The sequence below is a fragment of the Primulina eburnea genome, chromosome 8, assembly GCF_022965805.1.
Source record: "Primulina eburnea isolate SZY01 chromosome 8, ASM2296580v1, whole genome shotgun sequence".
In the NCBI taxonomy this organism is placed as follows: Eukaryota; Viridiplantae; Streptophyta; class Magnoliopsida; order Lamiales; family Gesneriaceae; genus Primulina; species Primulina eburnea.
This window is the reverse complement of record NC_133108.1, coordinates 2,034,456-2,059,293: the sequence shown is the minus strand read 5'-3', so window position 1 is coordinate 2,059,293 and position 24,838 is coordinate 2,034,456. Positions and strand designations below refer to the sequence as shown.

Here is a 24,838-nt window from a genome sequence, read left to right as displayed (position 1 = left end):
GTAATTATTTCAAATATTTATTGATTTGTTTATTTATGTAATATATTATTTTTGGTGTATTTATATATTTACCAACTGAATTTTACCGTATTTATCGTAACAAGAGAGTTTATTTTTTGATTTTTTGTTTCAAGCACCATCAAATATAGGTACGGCTTTGCTTGTCACAAAGGACTTGTCGGTGTGATTTATTAGACCAATATGATTTGCAAACTATTGTATTAGTTTGAGAGTTTGTTTAATGCATATTATACCGTTTGCGACAAATAAAAAAATGAACGCTTTTGATTTATTTGTAGTTAACTGCCGATAAATACTTTCTTTCGATTTACGCTAATTATTTTGTTGTGGACGTGGATTTTTATGAGAATAATTGATGCGGTTTTCTTTGAATTTTCTTCTTCAAAGGAGAAAGGTAACAAGGTCTTCACACTAATTATTGTGCACAAATCTGATGTGCTACATGATTGATGTAAGTGCAATAAATTGGAAATCATATTTTTTGAAAGTAAAAAAAATCCAAAAGGCTATTTTTTATTTAAATTAAAATCTTATTTATACAATTCTATAATCCGAAAAATAATTTAAAATGAATTTTGTTGCAAAAATTCACTCCACCAAATTATTATATAAAAAAATTCACCAGGTCAACCCTGTATTTTTTTCCTCTCTAAATTATGATTACAAACTATATTTAAAATTTACATTATTTTGACAGAATAAATTTTTTTTAAAAAAAATAAGTCTAAATAATCATATGGCAATAAAAATGTATTTAAAATATTTTCATATGATGAATAAACTTCAATTAAATACAGCTCTTAATAATTGTTTGATATAATTAACTTAAAGTTTAACTACTAAGTAGGCAAAAAATTTAAATTTATTAGTGAAAGTTTTAACAAGTTAATTTTTAATATTTATGATTGAACATATAAACATTTTTGAAGCTTGAGATGAAAATTAAATTATTTTAAAATCATAATGGAGTTAAAAAAAGTGTTTAAGAGTAATTTTTTTTTATAATAATAACGATTATACTACAATCTAATAATTACCACATAAAAAAAACACGAGCATAAATATTGTAATAACCTAACTCACTTTGCTTGCATATTGTTAAACTAATTTAATGAATTTTATAGATAAATAAAAATGAAAAAATTCCAATTCAAATAAAAAATATATTTTTTTGGCATCCAAACAAACAAAATTCCGATGAATATACATTGAAACTCGCTGTAACTTTTCATAAAAGCCGCCTTCATGAATAGTAGTACCCAAAACATGGGGAATAACTAGCTGACACCAACTAGTTCGAGACTAGATATACTCTATAATGGATGTGTAATACTGCGTAGTTAATCAACTACCAACAAAGTCGTCACTACGCATTTCTCGAGATCAAAATTTGATTCAGGGACAATTTTCGCAATCGTGTTGCAATGGAAGGAATCAAGAAAGATGAAGAGCAATATCTTGAAGAAGCGACTTCTTTTGTGATGCATTGATAACGCCTTTGCATTCTGCGTCGACTAAAACATCGGTCATTATTGCAGCTGCGTGGCCTCTTGGTCCTTCTGTTCCTGATGCTCTCAGTAACATGAACACCTATATGAACGGCATTTCAGTCTTATAGCTGTACAGAAGAAATAACATAAAAGAAGCACTGGAGAAAAGTTGCACTTGTTGAAAGTCAGCAGAAATCCGAAAACATTTCAATGCGTAGAGTTTTCAAAGATAGAGATATGTGTTGAAAATACAATCATGAAATCTCATTAAAACACTTGATTGAATTCGAACACCATGCCAAACTCAGATGGCCGACAGTTGCATAAATTCAACAGTCCATATTATGAAAGAAAAGCATCTCAAATTCAGGACGACTCCGTCCATACTCTGGAAAATTGACACATATATATCAACCAAAGATGCTATGAACTAGAGAAATATGGTGGATAGATGTTTATAATCGTGGTTAATGCAGCAACATATTTCTCTTGGAACTTCTAATAGGCCAACGGTTTTTATTACTTGCTCAAGTGTGAGGCTAATTCAAGAAATGTCGGACACATGCTTCTACATTTATGTGGACAAGAACACTTAAATACCTGTCCATGATGTGTTATTTCTAGACACCCAGGTTGCTGGATAAAAGGTTCCCCATCAATTTGCACAGGAAAAGGACGTGACAAGTGAATCCTTATGACTTCCCCTTGCGCTAGCCTTGTTGCTTGCGAAAGTCCAACCTACAAAACAGAGCTATAGATATGTAATCTCCTGCAAATCTGTCCTGTAAAGAGCACATATATTATATGTTCCAATGCATAAATTAGTCCACGCTAAATGTATATTTCAATCCACTCTAATCCAAGTGCAACCCAATTAAGTTTCATTTTCTGAAAAAGTTATGTATGTATAATATATGTCACCTGTCCTTTAAAAACAGGTAATATATAACATCTGTTGGCATCCGTGCATCCAAAAGAAAATCATGCAATATCTAGGGCATAAAAGGACATGTGTTTACAATTATTTTAATAAATTACGAGTGAAACCGAGTAACCTATACACACGCTAAAAGAAACAACATAATATGTTTCTTCCGGGGTATCCATAACCATGGGGATGCATGTTCCTTCTGAGGAGGAAATATTTAGAAAGTTGGAATTTATATAGTCATTACTGACATTGATCAAGACAAACCATAAAATTAATCTGACGTACTGAACATATTTCAAAGTATTCAGCAGCAATGTAACTGAAAAGTGCATCAAGTAACCACAAAGAGAGCAGACCCACAGAAGACATAAACATTATAGTGCGCAGAGAACAGTTTAACACAAGTTTTTTTCAGGTTTCAAATAATTAAGAACAATCTTGAACCTGAAGCTTGCCAAGGTGCCATGATCCCGAAACACAAACAACTTCAAGCATTTTGTCATGCATTCCCTGCTGATAGAAATTGTCGTCGTGTTCATAATCATTTTGCCAAAGGTCAACTCCACCCATATAGCTGCCGATATTGAGCACAATCAAACCTTCAGCATCCTGGATTCACAAGAAAATATAAGAAAATGAACTTAACATAAAGGAAAAATGATAGGATGGACAGGCCTAGCAATATAGCATACCTTTGGTATCTGGATATCTTTCTGATCAACCTCGAGCCAGACTTGCCATGGCAAGTCGGCACAAGCTCTGTCCATCATATCCCTTGCACCTTCTCTTGCATACCTTAATTTATTTACAAACTGTTTCAAGATTCATGTTAGCCATATTCCAGCGCAAGTATAAGCTTAAAGTACATGCAGATTGTGGGAATGAGCTTTGTACCTGACTATGGAACTTTTTGGGATTTTCTTCCCTGTTCATGTGAAATTCATATGCAACCTTTGCATCACATCCAATACCTATAGAATAAATAGAAACCATGAATATCCAAAGTAAGAGATGTGCAAAAACCAATGTGCTATTTGAGAACTTAACCAATCTATTTTGAGTGGGTCTGAAGACACTTATTTTACTATTACCCTTGTGTATATACAGGAACTCAAAGAAACAGTGGTAGGAACTCAGTCCCTCGACAAACCAAATGAGACAAGTCTCTCCATCAGATTAAAATATGCAAATTACCTAAGTAATTCATCATAAACTTTGATTTCACTTCACAAGATTCCCCACCAATTTTGTCTTCTTTTATGTTGACTTTCCAGCGATCAAGCATTGTCACTGCTCCATGATCTATATCATGCAGAAAATTGTTCAAGCCACCTTGCCCCTCTATGACTGAAAAACCTCCACCCCATTGCAGGACTCTTGACAAATCATTTCCAGTTCCTAAAGGAAGAATGGCAACAGGTGGAGGTGACCTAAAATTGTACCTCTCGATTGCGTTAAGAACCCAGGCAACTGTTCCATCTCCACCACAGACCAAAACTCTAAAGTTCTGCACATTTCTAAACAGTTCCAAACCAGCCTCAAGAGCTTGTGATGAGCTGAGTTCAATTACCTGTGAAATACCATCACCGAGCACAAGTCAAGAAGTCATATACATAACAAAGGCCTTCACATGAAACATGCACAAAGAAGAGGCTGCAAGTATCACAGATAGATGGGATTTGAAACTTTCAGAAGGGGATAAGTGAAAGACACCAGTGTAAACTCCACTCTTTTGAAAATCAAGAAAAGGAAATTGGAACTATAGTAGGAAGTATAAGAAAGAATGACAGTGTTGTATCAAATAAAAACACTTAGCTGAAACAAAAGAAACACCAACGATAAAAAATGTTGGTAAACCTAGAGCTCAGAAGTCACACAATTGCAGCACTTTATAATATATTTCCCATGAAAAGAAGCATTTGTTTGCATGGAACCTTTTTAAGTCGGGTATGCCTTGCTTAAAAGAAACTAAAAATTAACACAGAGAATATGTCAAATAGTGTAAATGCAGCCTATCCAACAATTTATGCAAGACCCACCTACGATGCTGCTCCTTTCTTTTTCCATAAAGAACTATAAAAAACATAAACGAATCTTCTCCAAAATAATCAAGTAAAAGGAAGATTAACCGATAATATACAATGAGTTTCCTGTCTTAGCAACAATGGATATCATTATTTGAAACTAAAGTACTTGCTGTACAGAGCTCAAAGCCTTAAAACTTGCTGTTAAAAGTGAAAAGGTTTGTGAAGTTCCAAGTCTCTAATTTAATATGTTGTCCGCAAAAATGCAAGTGGAGTGCAACTAACACCATCGCTCATTCATTTAATTTGATGTGAATCACACTCGACAGAATATGAATAAATTCAATATTTAAAGAAATGATGTTTTATTTGCCTCTGCATGGTCATTATGAGCTAAAACAGTGATGGGAATTCTTTTAAAGATATTATGCGAACTTGTCAGCTAATTATAACAATGAATTGAGTAAAATTTGAAGATGACTTAGAGTACGTTCTCGAAGTCACATGCATAATATGATGACAAAAAAAGATGCTGTGTATATATGAAAGCGCGATGGACCTCGTTTAAGTTCCACAGGGATGAAAATATGAACAAGCAGAGCTCAACTCTGATACATACTATTTCCATACCAATGAATGAAGATATAGGAAACATGAAAAACAAACGTATTAAATAATTAAGCTTTTACCTGTACAGGGTTCAATAGCATATTCAATCTTCTCTGCAGGATTGGCCCATTTTGGGCACCACTCTTGGCATTAATGAAGACCAAAAGAGGTCTGGCGTCTGAGGGCAAGTCCACAAGCGTCCACTTCTTAGATTTGCCACAAAGAGAAATCTCATTTTTCTTATTGGCCAACCCATTGAGAGTACCTTTCTTGCTAAGTACTTTGTTACCCTTCAAATAATGATCATTGCTTTTTCCACAATTAGAAATCTTGAAATCAACAAGACCGTAAAGAACATATTGAAGCGTTCTCTTGGCAGCAGAACTTTCTGGTACCTTGCCATTGCTGCGGCGATTACTTCCTTGTTTGTTGCGATGTCTCTTTCTTCTAATATGCCCACGAACTGAAGAAGCAATTATTTCATCTGTAACAAAACTTAACCTCTCACTTTCACCATCTTTCACACACAGGGGAGAAAGAATCAATCTTCTTAGAGAACCTAGATCACATACATCACTAGACCCTTCAGACATCTTAATTTGACACTGAACATGTATGAGACGCTGACACCATAAGCAATGCCATGCTGGAGATGAATTAATGAAAGGGATGCCGCAAGGTTCGTCACAGTAAGAACAAATAGCATTAATCTCAGGGTTATCATCCAGATTAATCCATCTTTCTGACCAATGATGTTGTAATTCGCTACTACCAAATTGGGCTACACATTTACAATCTGTTGCTGCAAACTGAGAACAACAAAAATGAACTGCAACACCACAAACAGAACATCGCTGTACTGGAGAACTTGGCGTGGCTTTCATTCCTAAGGACTGTGGGGACACTAGAGAATTTAAGCAAACACAGCATGTTGACGGTTCTCTGCCACAAGCAAAATCTTCCAACCATGTATGATGTGATAAGGGTATTTTTAGTTTCTTCCATGCTTGTTTCTTTGCTTTGGCAGCAGCTTTAAGCCAGTTGAGAGATGTTTTTCTCTCCCATTTCAGGAATGCATATATAAGAGCAAAAAGTCCAAAGGAGCCAGTAATCAGCCATCCAAAAATACAGCCAGCATCCAGGCTCGAATAGGCCAACAACCTTAAAAGAGGAATACTGAAGTCATTCATTTTGAATGAACAAACTTGATTATCGAACTCTCATGCTAGGGACTTCAAAGCTTGATGACAAGAAAAACTCTGTGGAAATAACCTGACAAGTGCAAAGTGCGATAATGTAAAGCCTAAAGAACCAAGAAATATCTACACCACGCCGGAGGAAAAAACGCGATATAGTAAAACAATGACATTGTCGGAATGTGCAAGAAGAAGAACAACTCAATCGGTGCAACATATAATCATATATATTACATACAAGAAAATATAATGGCTTGCAGCAATTATTCCGGGAAAATTTTCAAAAAACATCAAATTTTGCATTCAAGAAGATGATTATAATCCAAAGAATACTGAAGCTTCTTTACTAGGTAATCGCAATCCAAACAAGAAGAAATGATTCTGAGATGCGAGTGGGACCTTGACCATAGATTGACTTGCAATTCTCAATTATAGGATTTTTAGAGTTAAACATACTTGATGGGCAAATTGTCTACAATGTAAACATTCAAAGGAGCTGGCAAAATACAGCATATTTAAATTCATTAGTGAATAATTATCCTTCAAAACATAGAGAACAGCTCATAACCTCGCCCATAAATGAGAAAGATAAGATTTATCAACAGCAGTACTGATCTAAATTACAAGCATTTCCAGCAACTATCAACTGCCAATGAATTTCACCAGAACATATTTGAGGCTTCGTTTTAAAATTTCACGTATGAACAAGTCCAAAGAACAATTTGAAAAATATCAATGTCTTCTTGGCATTTAAATCACCTGCCCAGAAGATATAGACGAGTTTAAATCGCAGTGATCACGGCAAGAGTTGGGAAAAGAATTTGGCCTAAACCAGTTCCTACCATAAACCCCGAAATAAAAACGCAAACGAGGCCTACATTAACATACTCCACGCACCTCGGGGATCAAACTTAAAACACGAGCAAATATGATCAAGGATCATGCCAAACAAATGTCATACCATCAAAATTAAACACAAACAACAAACTACCAATCACAGATCATCCTACAGAAAGAATAAAGACAGATGCAAAATCACATGAAACCCAGATGGAAACCCATCGGGTTTTTTGTTTAGAAAAAAGAAGAAAAAGAAAAAGAAAAAACCTTTAGACAGAAAGCTGGTAAAAGGATGGACCACGAACGTAGAAACGTAGAAAGAATTCAACAAGGGAAGAACTGAAACCAATAGTTTTACCGGTGGAGATCTGAGATAATATTAAATATATAATATCAAATCTTGTTTAAATAAGGTAATGCGAAGAGAGTTGATTCTGTGGAGATTGGAGAAATTTTTCGAGGGGAAAAAGGAAAAAAAAGGTGGCGGGATTTTCATACGCTAAAAACACGGCGGCCCCTTTGGAGAGTATCCAAGGGGTGCGCTGGACTTGTAATACAAATAGGACTTTTACAATGTCGCCTTTATACTGGTCCGCGTCGGGTGTTGTACGAAAGTACCTTTTTGCTCTCGAAATAGCTTGTGCCACGTAATATGTTTAATTAATTTATTTATTTTTTGTGCACTCACAAGTCATAAATTTAAATAATAAATTTGAGTAATACAATTTTATTTCAATATACTAAAATGGTTAATCTTCGTATTTCTCTATATTGGATATTATGATTAATTGAAAATATTAAGTTTTCTATTTTAAAAACAAAAAGATATGCCATAGATTATAAATTAGGTCTCTTGTGATACGGTCTCACGAGACTTTATCTGTGAGACGGGCCAATCCTATCGATATTCACAATAAAAAGTAATACTCTTACGTTGCGTTTGGTTTGAGGGATTAGGGGTGATAGATTAATTTATCCGGGCCAATCAAGTGTTTGGTTCAATTTTAAATAAACCTACCTTATCCCTCCTAGGTATGATTAGGTTATATTAGGTAGGTTAAAATAATACCTCCTCACCCCCTAGGATTATTTATCCCACTCTTAATACCTCCTATTTTTCCGATTTTACCCTTCTCCTAAATTCAAACTCACCACCATTTCCCGCCACCGACCGCCGCCGGCCAACCACAGACGGGCCGCCGACCGCGGCGAGTACCGGCCGACCAGCGACGAACTGCCGACCACCGGAAGAAACCGGCCGACAGAGGTTAGCGACGGTTTGTAAAAACACCGTCGCTATTAGCGACAGTTTGTGTAGAAAGGTTTGTCAAAACACCGTCGCTATTAGCGACGGTTTGTTTATATTCCGTCGCAATTAGCGACAGTTTGTTTAAAAAACGTCGCTAAATGTCTAATTTTTAGTAATTAAAATAATTCAAAACTAGATCGGCGACGGTTTATAAAATACCGTCGCTAATAGCGACGTATGATTTTCTCAAAAACCGTCGCTATGAGCGACGGATTTTGAGAATCCGTCGGTAAGTTTAAAATAATTTTTCGTGAATGACCTAAATAAGATATATGTATCACAAAATACGATATGTGAGTTTGTTTCATATAAGTTTATGATTATATGAATATATAATATAGTACGTATAATGTCATTATCTTATTTGTTTCCATACCATATTCGATGAGATATTTAATTCTGTTTACTTATAAGTAATTCCAGCATCTTCCACTTTGTGTTCCTATTTTCATTCAGCTAACTTCGTCTATACACACAAGGGAGAAATTTAATTTATTAATTATCGTAATCGAATGTATTCGTTATATTTATTTGAAACCGACATATTCGTTTATTAAAAATCATAATTTTACTTTTTTTTAATAATTTGTTGAAGTATTTGAAGATCTTATTTTATAAAGTTTGGATACTGTTTTTAAATTAAATATATTATATGATTAAGTTATCGTATCAGAAAAATTTAATCAATTGTGTTCAATATATATTGTCGCAGAAGTTTCTTCATGTCCATCGAACATTCTTTGTATCCGACTCGAGTTCGATTCCTTCCACTCTTATACTAGGATAAGAAAAAATCAAATATTCGTATCCGACTCGAGCTCGATTCCTTCTACTCTTATGCTAAGATAAGAAAAATCAAATATTTATACCAAATTTCAGTGGTGTGTATATCTCTATCTATCAATCATTTTTATCATAAAAAATCTGGTGCGGATAAAATGCGAGGGGCCGAAAATTTCCCAAGCAGCGACAAAGGTCGCGTCCATTCAATTTCAGCCATTCGTTCTTCTTTCACATAACCTCCAAGAATTCATGGTCAAGAAATAAACCTCCATTGTTCAATGTAAACGAACAAAGATTCTTGTCTCTCCCACGCTTACAACACACTCCTTCTCCATGATCGGCCGATGTAAAGCTTGGCATTGTATCCCAACGCAGAGTTTTTACTTCACTTTCAAAAGAGCCCACAAACAATCTCTGGTTCTCTACAAAGACAAGCCTTTTCTACACACATGCATAGCCTTGTCTTCCTTTGCTAGTGCCGGGACGCCAGAATGGAACGCCGAGATTATCCGGTATCAAAATGAGAATAATTTTGTACAGAACAAGAAAAAGGAAGAAGATGAAGTGAAAGTTGGAGAGGAAGAGGTCACTTTAGGAGAAAGATCCGTGCAGTGTGAAGTGGAAGTCATATCATGGAGGGAACGCAGAATAAAAGCTGAGATATCAGTTAATGCCGATGTTGGGTCAGTTTGGAATGCTCTCACTGATTATGAAAGGCTTGCTGATTTCATACCAAATCTAGTTAGCAGGTAAATCAATCCGCGGATAATGTTTTGATTTTTGTTTCATGAAATGAACTGCCGGTCTTGATTGTTTGAATGCAAGGTAGCAATCTGGATCAGTCCCGGGTTACATTGGTCGGCGTTCAATAATTTTGGAGCGTGATCTACAAGTTATTGGATGTGATTGTACTTTTAGTAGTTGCAATTTTTTGTTAATTATGAGATAGAATCTGTCTTAGTCTAGTTGATTAATGTTGTTGTTTGAATGCGTTTCGCTATAAATTCATGTCAGTGGGAGAATCCCTTGCCCACATCCGGGACGGATATGGTTGGAGCAAAGAGGCTTGCAAAGGGCATTGTATTGGCACATAGAAGCTCGTGTTGTGTTGGATCTTCAAGAATTTCCCAACTCTGTATGTACGTTTGATTTTTAATGTAAAGTGAATATGAATCTACCAGTTATATGTAAGTATATTCAGAAGTAAACATTACACTGAAGAAGGTTTGGAAAATGGAAAGGTGATTCCATTGATCGAAGCCTACAAATCTGTATGAATGTATTAGGTAGACATGTAGGCTGTAGCTGTACAGTTTTATGTATGATTTTCACTCTAAGGAATCATGTGTGCCTCTCTTTCATTTTGTTCTTTAATTCAGGAAAATGACCGCCAACTTCACTTTTCTATGGTGGATGGAGATTTCAAGAAATTTGAAGGCAAATGGTCTGTTAAGTCTCAAAATGGGTAGGATTATTTTTCTTCTCATTCTCATTTGTATCTTATCTGTTGCATGTTAAAATGAAACGTTTTTCAAGAAAATTTTCTATTGTCGTGCGAGTAAAAGTTGGAGAACTTGATATTGTAGGCAAGCTAGTCATTTTTCTCATCCTTTTCTACTTCTGGAAAACTTCGCAGTTATATTTCCATAAGCATGAATACACTTGTCATCCATCTGTTCCTTGAATATTTATCATTAAGCGTTTGATCATAGAGAACAATATCATTCGCTCAACACATTAAATTATCATTCTGTTCCTTTAATTACCGGTAAAATATAGAATGATTGAGCTGGAAGTAAATAATTTCCTTTACATTCGGTTACACTTTTCATTTCTTCTTTCTATATTTTTTTGTTTCCATCCTTGTGTTATACAGGTCTCCGACCACAACTTTAAGTTATGAAGTGGAAGTCATACCAAGGTTCAATTTCCCTGCAATATTTCTGGAGAGGATTATTAGATCTGATCTTCCTACAAATCTTCGAGCCATAGCACGCCGATCAGAAAGTGATTTTGAAGGAAATCAGAATACAGTTCTCTTTCATAATCCCATGAACGAGTCTTCTTTGCATTCTCTTGCTCTTGGAAGCAGTGATGATGCAGTCATTGTGAAGAAAGCTGTAAAAGCTTCCTTTGGTCCGTTATTCCCTTCAACTGGTGAATTAAACGCTAACTGGGGAATCTTTGGGAAGTCTTGTCCGATTGACAGACCATGCATGGTGGACGAGGTTCACCTCCGTAGATTTGATGGCTTACTGGTATTGACGAGTGCTGTAACCGTTCACTCACCATCATTAGTAAAATTATTCTTGATTGTAAATTTTTAAATAGAAAAGTTCAGGCTAACACATGCGTGACTCGAACCCGAGATATATTGTCTTTTAATAACAATAGCTTTACCATTTAGTTATTTGGTTAACCTTTTGTTAATCTTTTTAACGGATTCATTTTTTAATGAAGGAAGATGGAGGTGTTCATAGGTGTGTCCTTGCCTGCATAACTGTAAAAGCTCCAGTTCGTGAAGTATGGAATGTTCTCACAGCTTACGAAAGTCTTCCTGAGTAAGCCCTTGAGGAAATTATTTTCTGCAACTTGACTGAAAGCCTGTATATTCTAAACTTCACCAAAAAGTCTCACATCAATTACCATAAATGATGGAATTTCTTCTAATTACTACTGTACAGCATTCCAATTTAAGGACTGTCTGAAAGTTTATTGTTTTGACTTTGCAAATCCGTGACTCTACTGATTGTTATTAAATTTTCCGTTACCTGTTATTTGGTTTGCCGCTCATATTATGGTTATGTGAGAAATTAATCAGTTTGGAGCTATGTGTTTGTACTGAAGTTCTATTATCTTATTTGCTCCTGAAACTACCACAGGATAGTTCCAAATCTAGCTATCAGCAAGGTTTTATCTCGAGAAAACAATAAAGTCCGCATTCTCCAGGTACAATTTACCTTGTTGTATACGAGATTATAGTGATACTTCACTGGAAAAAATAGACCTACTTTAATTATTCAGGGGCTGACAAAAGCATTGAGAAAGTTGATGTGTGGGAAGGGCGCTGAAAAGAAATTTCTTATTTTTTCAAAAAACGATATATTTGAAGCTTCTTGATACGCTAGACTTCTATATATCGAGCAAAGGAGTTTTCGGCTCTTTATGTGGGCATCTTAAGAACCTATCAATCTTATGTAAAAATGGTGGAATATCAGATGCTTGACATGTTAATGAATGAATGAAACTCATTCATAAAATTATACTACTTGATGCTAGTGGACGTGTCATTTTAACTCACACATGTGTGTCAATAAGTAAGCTCTTAAATGATTTTGTACTCCAATGAGAAATTTTTGTTAAGCAGGATACCTCTCGAGCTTTACAGATATCATTCAAACGCACACTTTTTCTTTTGAGAAAAATGCGAGAGTTGGACTGCTCAAATGGTTTTGGGGGAGGAAATTTGAATCTTTAAAAATTTACGTGAAATTACCAAATATCTCATTTGATCTCTGTTGGATTCACCCCTGGCTGTCAAATATCTAATTAAAACTAGTATGATCTTCCATAATCCTTGTTTGTAGAGTATAATATCATTTCTTGGTACTGCTGTGGTATCTATAAGTTCCTATAGTATCCGTTAGCCTTAAGGCAATAGTTTAGGAACACAACCATCACTTTGTCCGTGAAGAAAATGCATGGCCAAGTAAAATAGTTTCTGAGGAGTGTAGTGGCTATGGGGTGATTGGCTGCTTTGACTGAATTGTGAGGCTCACGATTCTTACAGTGGTGCTGTTTCCTGGCTAGAAATCCTTTTATTTCATGCAACGACCAAGGAGGATCCATCTCTTTAGAATCTCTAAACCGTAAATTGTGATTGGCTTACTGTTTTTCAAATTCAAGAATTCATGACATCTGATACATGAAGAGCAATGAAAACGTGAAAACGATACTGATAATTCTTATTGATATTTGAGTTCTAAGAGATTGATTTGTGCATTAGGAATATTCATGTGCACTTTGAAGGATATCTCAGTTTTATGTAAGCCTAGATATTTCTGAAGCTTGCTTGGAGTACTCTGTCTTCCATGATTAAATTAAGTGCCAGAAAGTTCCAATTTTGGCTGTGCGCTTTAAATTTTTTGGGAGATCTGATATCAAGTCTTCTGAGAAGGGATCCTAGTTTTCTCAAGATTGATTTATTTTTATTTTTATCTCCATTTATTGTTATTAATTAGTTTGGCTCTCATCTTCCCCTTCATTTTGTATCTCACATGTAAACAGCCTAGTCAATGTTGTTTTCTATAAATGTATGTTTTGAGATTTCAAGAAACATATGTTTTATGGCTCAGGAAGGATGCAAGGGTTTGCTTTACATGGTTCTCCATGCACGTGCTGTTCTTGATTTGTGTGAACATCTTGAGCAAGAAATCAGCTTTGAGCAGGTTGAAGGAGACTTTAATGCATTTCGGGGGAAATGGATTTTGGAGAAATTAGGAAGTCACCACACTCTGCTAAAGTATTTAGTAGAGTCAAAAATGCATAAAAACTCATTTCTCTCTGAAGCTATCATGGAAGAGGTTTGTATCTATTGCTTCTGTTTAGCATTCTCGTTAATGCGAAACTGCATCTTTAATGCAGTACTGTTGTGGAAAAATCACTACATGTTTCAAATTTTGAACTCTTCATGACCAACATGCCAAGAAGGATTACTGTATCATAAATGTTTATCTGATTGCTTAGAATGGTCATCTAAAATCCTCTGGCCAACGCCATGCCTTTTCATTTACATTGCTTTATGTGTAAAAATATGAAGCTTCATGCAAGTGTTGTGTTTTTTATGCTGGTATAATCTGCAGAACATACTTTTTTTTAAAATGATGAAATAGAATGCTAATTGAGGTAATAAAGTAGGAAAATCAAAGCACCACCCTCCTTTACCAGCTTCTGAGCTCTTCGTGTTACTGCCCATCCTGAATTACCTGCTGCATCACTTCCCTGCCCCCACCCACCTCCACCTTCTTTCTCAGTACCGCTGACTCCCCAGCCACTGACATTTCCACCACCACCATCAGCGGTTTCACTACCACCACCACTACCCCAACCACCGGTGCTTCCACTTCCTGTACCTCCACCCCTGCCACCAGTGCTGCTGCCACTGCCGCAGAACATACTTATGTAAGATTTTTTGCACTACTAATTTGAACATATCCGAAACAGAGAAAAAAATTCGTAAATCCTCCAGTCTTGTTCTCAGGAAGGCTGACCAATACGAGAAGAATCATCTTTATAGTAATTTCAAATGATGTAGGTCATTTATGAAGATCTTCCTTCAAATTTGTGTGCCATCAGAAATTATGTAGAGAAACAGGAGATCAGACATGAACAAGAGAGACCCAACCGTGACGGTAAAATAGAGGAACAGATTACTTCACCAAGTAACGAAAGCTCGGATATTGATGCTACTCCTGCCAAGATTTCTGATTGCAGCAGTGCAAGTTCATCGAGACAAAGATCTAAGATTCTTGGCTTGCAGACAGATGCTGAAGTTCTTAAATCTGAGCTCTTGAAATTCATTTCTGAACATGGGCAGGAAGGATTTATGCCCTTGAGAAAGCAACTACGGAGGCAAGGTCGTGTTGACATCGAGAAGGCAATTACACGCATGGGGGGTTTTAGAAAAATTGCTTCATTGATGAACTTGTCCCTTGCCTATAAACACCGGAAACCAAAAGGGTACTGGGACGATCTTGAAAATTTGGAAGAAGAGGTGAGTGATTAATTATGTGTTTTGCTTTACCCTTTCTATCATATCCTTGATGTTTTTTATGCTTCTGAAAAACATTCTTAAAAGTGGGATAATGTTTTATGCTTACCGAGTATTTTAAAGTCAATTCCTGTTGCATATATGCCTTGAAAAGATGCATGCAAAAAAGTTTGGACGATTGTGGTTATAACTGTTCATTTATATCACAGATAAATCGGTTCCAAAAAAACTGGGGTATGGATCTGTCATTCATGCCCAGCAGAAAATCCTTTGAACGTGCAGGTATTGAAAACATCACCTCTTTTATTATCAAGACTACTATTTTACAATTTAACACTGTACTGTACCAATGCTCATCTTGCTTCTTAATCCTAGGAAATGAGTGATCACAATTTGAAGAATCAATATGATCATGAGATAGCTTCATTTAACATGTGTAGTTGTCTGCGCAATTCATGCAGAAACGTCAATAAATATCATACCTCTGATTAATCTTGATTCTTAATATCCTGATAATTATTCTTGAATCTTAAATCGGTTCTTATATGCATGGCTAAGCTAAATACATAAAAAGAACACTGTATTTGAGCTTTTAACCTTGCTAAATCTGAGAAATATGGTTCTCTGACTTTGTTTCTTGAAGGACGATATGACATTGCTCGTGCTCTGGAAAAATGGGGAGGGCTTCATGAAGTATCCCGCCTTCTGTCACTCAAAGTGAGGCACCCGAACAGACAAGCTGCTCTTTCCAAAGAAAAGAAGACCGAATTTCTTGGATCTTATAACATAAATGGCCTGGAGAAGATACCATCTAAAACCTTTGTTTCCCAAGACACACAAAAGTGGCTGATGAAACTGAAGGATTTTGATTTAAATTGGGTCGAATAAGAATGTGAAACATAGTTTATATGTAAAACATGATTTTTTGAGATGGAGAGGTTTATACATATAACATGATTTTGCCTCTAGATTGTTCTAACTCGATTCATTAATAAAAAAATATATTATATATCTTTCATCGTCACATTCAGATAAAATGGATTTATCGGATCCAAATATTTGACTAGAAAACATTTTATAATAAAACAAGCATTAATGATTTGAATGAAAATAGAATTGTTATCATTCGACCCAAGTTCGGTGAATATACGAAAGAATCTGACCCATGAAATTATTGAATGCTTTTGTTTTATGCACCATTTGAACTCATATATAACCCGAACATTCTACTTGCTTCTGTTCCTGTGGTTTGCGGTCTTTGAGCTCCACGTTTCCTCAAAGATGTTTCTAAATCTTGAGTTATCATGTTAGATTTACGAAATTATATGCATCCTTGTGTTTGATTTTGCGTGCAAATGAGCCAAGAAAGGCCCTTTACAGGTGGGATGATGCTCTGTTTTGCTTACTTGCATTAATTCATTTGTGGTATTTTCTTCAGTGATTTTTTTTATTTATTTAAAGTACACCATTTGGTGTGGGTCAACCTTATTTCTCGGTCTTATTTGAAGATATTTATTGATGCAGTGCCACCAAGTGACTGTTCGTCTCCATCATTTTCTGTCCGTAAGAGTGTGTGTGTGTGTGTGTGATGATAGCGGTGGGGAATTGAAAGTTGCACATCATAGATGGATTTATTGTCAAAAAATGGTTTGCATCTCAAATCATGTGATTTAAAACCTGAGTGGTAAAATCATTCCAGATTTTTGTTGCGGTACGTTGGTTGAGGCGTCATTTCTAAGAAAAGATTGATTTCCTGCTGGAATTTTTATCCGGCCTTTATTATCTTATAGTTATTGAGAAAAAAAAAATTATTTCTTTTATTAATATTCTAGATATCCTGAGCTGATCAGAGTTCCTGATTGGCTTGATTCATATTCGGATTAGTCAGTCGATTTAAACTGATGGTTTATGTTTTCTTTTTCTTGATTTCTGGCATGCACTTTCTTAAGGTGTCTCAAGGGGAGAAATTGAAGAACGCTGAGTTAGGTTCATAGATGAAACTTTTGTGAACCTCGGACTGAATGGTGTCCAATGTAGACATGGAACTGGTTTTGACTTGTGGTGGCAAAATAGAGGTTGAAATTGAAGGGAAGTTTGTCATACAAGAGTGTAAAGTTGGTGTGTTTGTCAGATGGAAGAAATTGGTTATGGCGGAGAAAGTCTTAAGAAAGAAGTCTGATGAATCCTGCGTTTGAGATTTGATCTCATGAATGATTTTCTTGAGATGGAGAGTATAGTAGCATTCCCGGAGACACAGAGTGTTGGCAAACCCCCTGGCACGGTATCATGTGAAAAGTGAACTTGGAGCTATGATTAATTGGACCGCTGAACCGGAAGAGAAATTTTAGAAAATGGGTTCAGAGAAAATAAATCTTGAGATGTCTCTGACCGAGTGCCAGATTCATCTTAAGAAATCAGAAGATCAACTCGAGCAGATGGAGGCGAAGCTAGTGGACATGGGTGCTCAGCTGACTGGCGCTAATCAAGAGACGAGAGATGTACATAAAGAAGTTGCGGGTTTGAAAGAAAAGCTTAAGAACTCAACAAAAAGCTTTTACATGAAGCAAAGGAAGATGTGTTACAAGTTCGAAACCAGTTAATCTATTCAAATCAAGCAAAGAGGTTAGTTTTGGCGGAACTTGAGAGCGCCAACATAAGGAAAGCAGAAGCTCGAGTCACTTGCCATTGACATTCGAAGCTCTTGTATCATGGTCCATGAGAGATTTCTTCCAAAGTTCTATCTATTAATTGACATATTTCGAAAGATATTTGAGTTATTGGTTGTTTAGGATATCCATTGAACCACAATTTAGAACCGGTCTTATCCGGTTCGGGACATGCCCAACCTGGTAACATCCATGGGTGGTTTTTCTTGAGGGATTTCTCCAAATATTTTTCTGAGAAATATAATAATATTTATGGCGAAAACAACAAAATATTGTGTTTGATTTCTCCAAAATAAAATATGATGCATTTATTTTTAAGTAGTCTACGGTCTACTTGAATGTCAAATGGTACGGCTTTAAATATAAATTTATTTGACATCCTCTTTTTTGTTTTCATCCACTCGAATGAAAATCGAAAAAGACATTTCGAAACTTAATATTTATTAATAAAAGATGCATATGTGTTATATCTCTTATTATTATTTTAAGTTTGATCAAATAATACTTAAGAGTTAACACTAAATTATTTTCAATTTAGAAGAATTGTGCGATTTAGAAGAGAATTTTTTTTTTAGATTTTTTCTATGTAAAATATGGAGTTATTTGAGAAAATTTTAGGATAAGAAAAATAATTATGTAATTAAATATTTTGGTGTAGATTGTCATTCTAAGATACTCAAATTTAATAATATAGTATATTTATACGCTTAGAATATATATATATATATATATATATATATATATATATATATATATAGTATATTTATACGCTTATAATCGATAAAAATATTATATATATATATATATATATATATAGTATATTTATACGCTTATAATCGATAAAAATATTATATATATATATATATATATATATAGTATATTTATACGCTTACAATCGATAAAAATATTATATATATATATATATATATATATATATATATATATATATATATATATATATATATATATATATATATATATATATATATATATTCGGGAGAGAGTAGCACTATTTTATTGTTTCTTGATTCTCTTATCTTCTTGCAATGTGTGAAACAACAAAACAAAAATAGACCACTAAGATGGTACAAATTTCCACGCTATTTTTAGATTAAGTTTGTGAATAGAATAGATTTTTGTAAGACAGTTTTACAAATTTTTATCTGTGAGACATGTCAACCATATCGATATTTACAATAAAAAGTAATACTCTTAGTATAAAAAATAATATTTTTTCATGAATGACCTAATAAGAGATCCGTCTCACAAAATACGACATGTGAGACCGTCTCATACAAGTTTTAGTTTAGTTTTTATTCTTCAAAAATAAAAAAATTAAGTTAAATATTAACAAAACGGAAAATTTAAAGATATAACCTTAAAATCAGTTTAATAGTTCTTGATTAATTGAATATTTAATATAATTAAATAAATTTGTGCAACAAATCGACCACTTGCAAAATACTTTAAAATATCTGCGTTTCCTTCTTTTCTTTATCCCACGCCATGATAAAATAAAATAAGCGTCCCACTAAATAATAATATTTTATTAAAATTTGATATATATATATGTATATATATATATATATGTATAGTCCAAATTATGTAATTAACCTTCCGGTATAAACCTAAAGTTGCATTAAATGAGATATATCAACCATGCATATATTTGCAATAAAAAATATATAAAAAATTTTGTGAGACGAACTAACGAGTCAAATTTGTAAGACAGATCTCCTATTGATTCACCTATGACAAGTAATATTTTTCATGAGCGACTCAAATAAACATATGTCTCATAAAATTGACGCGTAAGACCGTTTCACAAGAATTTTTATGATAAAAATAAGAGTAAGTCTTTTCTGAGACGGTCTCACGAATTTTTATCTGTGAGACATGTCAACTCTACCGATATTCATAATACAAAGTAATACTCTTAGCATAAAAAATAATATTTTTTCATGGATGACCCAAATAAGATATATGTCTCACAAAATACGATCCATGAGACCGTCTCATACAAGTTTTTACCTAAAAATAATATTATAAAGGTAAGACGAACTCCGATGTTGCATGCATACATACATACATCTTTGTCTTGAAGTCGTGAGTAATAAAAATAAAATATGCCGATAATCGTGCTTCCATGGATTGAAAGTGTCCGACGCTTCACATTCCAGATAAAGATACGCAACAAACGAAATACAACTCAGTGCATTGTAGATCTCACAAAAAAACGAAAACAGACGACCAATGGGCTACAATTTTCCACGCATCTTTAAACTTTGTTGGTTATCAGTCACAAACCACTTTAAAAAATTCTATTATTTTATTATTAGTATTTACATATAATTCTTGGTCTCCATTGGATTATGTAATAAATTTTAACAACACAAAGAATGTTTAAAAATTAACTAGTGGTAGATATTATTTTCTTAGATTTATACTTTTCAAAAGGCTAGCTAATACGTGACAAGTAGTCATTTAATTTTGTTAAAAGCGTGGTCTTTTATACGAACACTCAGAAATTTATTTTCGTGAGACGATCTATTTCACAAATTTATTCAATGAGACATTCCCACGATAGTTTTGTGTTGTTAAAAACAATTATTTCAACAATCACAATGTCTTATATCATTTGGTTCCGAAATCATATGGATGGAATTCAAGTGTATAAAATGGTGAATCAACATATTATTCAAGTGGACTTATATTATAATTCTTTATAATTGATGTAACCACAATAGTATGATATTATGTATAGTCTTAACTAATTAGCTCTATCTTCAAATTATATAATATTTTCTTAACATGAATTATTTATCTTAATATTTCAAATCTCAATCTCTTCTAGATCCCATATATTTTCTATTGTTTTATTTTATAAAATAATCATGTTGATATAAATTATAAAATTTTTAAGTTTTTATTTTATTATAGTTTATTTTTTTTTAAAAAAAAACTCATATTTTATCAATGCAAACATATTAAATGTTAATATGGAAATATAATATGTGTTGTATTTAGTGCAGAGCCATTTCTTACGCCCTTGGATGACAGTGACACATAATCGCATGGCGCAAGTCCGGCCCAGAAATGGCGCCCATGGCCATGTCTCCTTCGCTCATTTCTTCGAGCAATGGCTGACCGAGCAAAACCAGCATCTTGAGACGCTGGTTTCTGCCTCCAAAGAGAACGAGGAGCAGCTGGAGAACGGGCAAAATGGTCGCGCGGTAACTCAAGAAGAATTGGATGCAAAAATCTTGCGTCCTCTAATAGAACGAGTAATCCAACACTACGAGCAGTATTATGGAGCCAAATCGAATTGGGCCAAGGCTGATATTCTCTCCATGTTCAATCCTTCATGGAGGAGTAGTCTCGAAGATGCTTTCCTCTGGATCGGCGGTTGGCGGCCGAGTATGGCTTTTCACTTGCTGTATTCCAAGTCTGGGCAGCAGGTCGAGGCGAAACTTATGGAGCTCATACAAGGACTGAGTACAGGTGATTTGGGTGACCTTTCTTCGGACCAGCTTGATAAAGTTAATGAATCGCAAAAAAGGACTGTAAGGGCTGAGAAGGATTTGACGGAGAAGCTGGCGAAGAGGCAGGAGAGTGTGGCTGATTCGAGTATGGTGGAGTTATCGCATGCTGCGACGGAGCTCATGAGGGGAGGGGAGGAGGCGGAGGACGCCCGGGTGGATGCGGCGCTGGATCCTAAGAAAGAAGCGTTGGTGGAGATTCTACAGAAAGCCGATGATTTGAGACTCAAGACACTGAAACAGGTGCTTCAGATTCTAAGCCCGATACAGAGTGTGCATTTCTTGGTTGCTGCTGCGGAGCTGCACCTGAGATTCCACGAATGGGGGAAGAAAAGGGATGAAAGGAACCGCGAAGCCGCGGAGGTTGGAGGGGAGCCCAGAAACACTTAGATGGGTAAGAACTAACAGTATTATCATCTAATACAATTATGTGCTTATTTTCCTTTATGGTCAACTACTATGGGTGTAAAATCTCTGGTAGTTTGTTAAGCGGATTTCATGACGTTTCTTGGTTGTTCAACTAGAATCTAAGGATGTTCAGTTAAGACTGCGTAGTTTGCTTCGCGAGTTTGTTGTCTGTATTGGCAATTGGCATGTTGTTCATCTGCCTTCGCAGTTACGAAAGTTCCCAAGTTATTACCCATTTCGTTTCGATTCAACCGCTGGTAACCGAGGCGACTAAATTTTTCTCTACTTAATCGTTGATCCGCCTCTACTTCGAAGTGCCCTTGACCAGTATCCAACGGTGAAATGAGTCGTCTCAAAGTATAAACAAGAAATTTATGCGAGTGTATCTATCACTGAATTTGCTAACCCAACATCTTATTCTCTTCCTCCGATGCATGAATGCTGCATTCTTAACAATATAATACAAAGAAAGAAAGAATAAATCCAACAAAGGCCAATATTCTAACCATACGAGATATCCTACATGTTGCCTATGTCATCGACTCTACAGCATTTTGATTTCATATGTCTTCATAATCTGCTATCCGCAGCCGCCGCTTGACGGATCCATCATGTTTAACCAATTGAATAAATCATTACTACCTGCATCTAGTTCCAAAGTTTTACTACCTGTCCCATGTTGCTATTTTTTACTAGGGTGAAAAGGAGAGAGATCACGATTCTGGAGTGTCTGTGCAACTATAGGATGTACATGGCTGCTGCTTACCTATCCTTGATTTATACTAAACTGGTGTGGATCAAACCATTCTTGATCCCATAATTAAACGGCCTTCTACATATAACCAGACATTTCTTGAAACAGAGACATCTGATCGTTATACAGTATTTGGGAGCCAGAAACGTAATCTTGAAATCCATCCATATAATTCAGCTGATAATCAAGGAAATTTTCAAACTCACTCCACTTTGCTGCGCTCTGGACCTCCTTTTGATCGATCAGAAAGTCGGGTGACAACACGTGCTCGGAGCTACTCGAGTCAGTATGAAACTTGAGCATCGATTCTGATGTGTCGAACTGCATATGGTCATTAGACTCATTCCCCCTTCGTGTGGCATAGGGAGCCTGCACTAATGCTGCCTGTGTCGTCATTCTTTTACATTCCAACGCGTTCCAGTTTGGTTTTTCTTCTGCGACTTCGTTATCTGAGAATTCGAGTGCCTTTTCATCCAAATTATAATGCTTTTCGAGAGTTCCCTTCTTGTTGTATATTCGACATAATACCCAATCATCGAGCTGCAACATCAAATCAAAATAATAATCACAAAACTTGACCAATGTAACAAGACATGATCATGATTGCATAGATTAGGCAACAAATAATCTTGAAAATTCAGCACAAGGTACAAGAACAATTACCCTTGAATTGCTTCTTTTGCCAGCAGATCTATCTACATTAGCTAGGCGGTATTCGTGCATGATCCAATTAGTTTTGACTCCTTTTGGAGCTTTTCCTGCATAAAACACCAGCGATTTCTTGATTCCCAGAGTCTTTGGCTTCCCCACAGGTTTATCTGCTCCTGTTGCCTTCCAGTAGCCGGCACCGGCAGCTCGGTTTGGCCGTGAACCGTTTGGGTACTTGCGGTCTCTTGGAGAGAAGAAATACCACTCTTTTTCACCACATAGTGCCATCTCTGTTGTCAATCCAAAGATATTAATGGATAAGGTAAAAGAAAATTCAAAAATAAGAAACATAAATTGGAGTGGGGGTGGGGATTAAGCCATTTTCCACAGTTCCTCTTCAAGCAGACAACAAATTTGACCTTCAAAAACAGATTCTCATATTCATTTCGAAAGAATCGATGAATGTTTACATCCAATCACCAAAAGGGTGTGGCAAGCAAGGAGTATTCAAAACAGAGGAAACTTGGCGATTTGAAAAATGGAGATCTGGGGAATCATGAACCCACACCGCCAATCAATCAAAAAGTAAGAAGAAACTACACTTGTTTAACCGGTCACTTGCTAACGCACCGACGAATTTGTCTGTAAAATTCCTCGCCGATATTTCCAGAAAAGTGGGAAACTCAAGAGACTACTAAAAAACCCAGAAACAAAAGCTTACCAGGTAGCTTCCACGGATCAAACTTGTAGAGATCAATCTCAGCTATGATTGGAACAGCAATCCGCTGACCCGCACACTTGCGGCAGAGGTAATGCACCACCAGCTCCTCGTCCGTCGGATGGAACCTGAATCCTGCCGGCAAACTCAACTGCTGATCACCACCCTTCATTCACAGTTGAGCCTTGAATCGAGAATTTGTTTGTGGAGTAGAATTTCCTGAGCTAGAGTCACAGTTCTCTTTGAAACTAAGTAAAAGGGAACCTTTTGCCTCATATATATACACAAGCAATCGGCCTTGATTTTGCAACACGTGGGTCCTTTTCTTTTCTTTTTGTTCTAATTTTTATTTTTATATTTATATTTTAAATAATTTTCATCATTGTTTATTTTTGGATATGTGTTGTGTTGGTACGCTTGTGCATGTACGTGGAGAGCGTCTCTCTATGTGTGTGTGGGGACTATAACTTTTATTTTTATTTTTTGAAAAAAAATTAAGCGTTTTTTTATATTTTGATTCGTAGTGTCGAATATCGATAGGGTTGACTCGTCTCACAAATAAAAAATTCGTGACACCGTCTTACGAGAGACTTACTCTAATATTATCATTTTTATTATTGATATTGATACATTATCATTGATAATAATAGATAATAATATATTTTGGTTCGAAAAATCTATTAATATTCATTTTTCATGCCACATCAATTTTTTAGAAACAAATATAAGGGCGGGATGTGGATTTGATCCCGTGATTTCGGAGAAAACGAGGATCGAGCGGACTGAAATTTAGGGATGAAGATGAGAATGACAAACTCATTCATGTCTCGCTCCATTATCGTCCCAAACTAGATTAGTTGTTTTTGTGTCACATCTCAATATATACACATTATATTGTGAATTAATATTTTTTTAATAAAACTTGTTCTTTATAGTTATATATATATAAAAGAAACATAAACATAATATTTTAGGTTGAACCACATCTAAATTGGTGTTTCCTTTGACCGGAGGTGGGTGGCGATTGCTCGGGCCGAAAGGAGGTTGACCGAGGTGGCGCAGCCAGTGAATATGTCACGGTCCCATAAAATATGCAAGTAAACATAAGATCTTACGTCACCGCTTTCGATAT

At 35.4% G+C, this 24,838-nt stretch overlaps 4 protein-coding genes across 4 annotated transcripts; 2 read left to right on the top strand and 2 right to left on the bottom strand.

The window, feature by feature from the left end:
* Window positions 1–1,164: 1,164 nt before the first annotated feature.
* On the bottom strand, window positions 1,165–7,643 carry LOC140838328 (diacylglycerol kinase 2-like). Its single transcript, XM_073204546.1, has 8 exons — window positions 7,379–7,643; window positions 5,156–6,347; window positions 3,637–4,012; window positions 3,337–3,413; window positions 3,135–3,254; window positions 2,887–3,051; window positions 2,112–2,249; window positions 1,165–1,611 (listed from the first exon to the last, which is right to left on the bottom strand). The coding sequence occupies exons 2-8, from the start codon at window positions 6,263–6,265 to the stop codon at window positions 1,456–1,458; spliced, it is 2,142 nt and encodes a 713-aa protein (XP_073060647.1). The 5' UTR covers window positions 6,266–6,347; window positions 7,379–7,643; the 3' UTR covers window positions 1,165–1,455.
* Window positions 7,644–9,363: 1,720 nt separating this feature from the next.
* On the top strand, window positions 9,364–15,952 carry LOC140838327 (uncharacterized). The gene is made up of 10 exons (XM_073204544.1): window positions 9,364–9,952; window positions 10,218–10,338; window positions 10,583–10,668; window positions 11,080–11,461; window positions 11,664–11,764; window positions 12,086–12,152; window positions 13,559–13,786; window positions 14,518–14,976; window positions 15,183–15,255; window positions 15,617–15,952. Exons 1-10 carry the CDS (start codon window positions 9,537–9,539, stop codon window positions 15,859–15,861), a joined length of 2,178 nt encoding a protein of 725 aa, XP_073060645.1. The 5' UTR covers window positions 9,364–9,536; the 3' UTR covers window positions 15,862–15,952.
* A 4,694-nt stretch (window positions 15,953–20,646) lies between these two features.
* On the top strand, window positions 20,647–21,723 carry LOC140838326 (protein DOG1-like 3). The gene has a single exon (XM_073204543.1). The coding sequence runs from the start codon at window positions 20,693–20,695 to the stop codon at window positions 21,566–21,568; it is 876 nt and encodes a 291-aa protein (XP_073060644.1). The 5' UTR covers window positions 20,647–20,692; the 3' UTR covers window positions 21,569–21,723.
* Window positions 21,724–21,973: 250 nt separating this feature from the next.
* LOC140838325 (protein ATAF2-like) lies at window positions 21,974–23,991 on the bottom strand. Its single transcript, XM_073204542.1, has 3 exons — window positions 23,710–23,991; window positions 23,004–23,278; window positions 21,974–22,880 (listed from the first exon to the last, which is right to left on the bottom strand). Exons 1-3 carry the CDS (start codon window positions 23,876–23,878, stop codon window positions 22,419–22,421), a joined length of 906 nt encoding a protein of 301 aa, XP_073060643.1. The 5' UTR covers window positions 23,879–23,991; the 3' UTR covers window positions 21,974–22,418.
* Window positions 23,992–24,838: the final 847 nt, after the last annotated feature.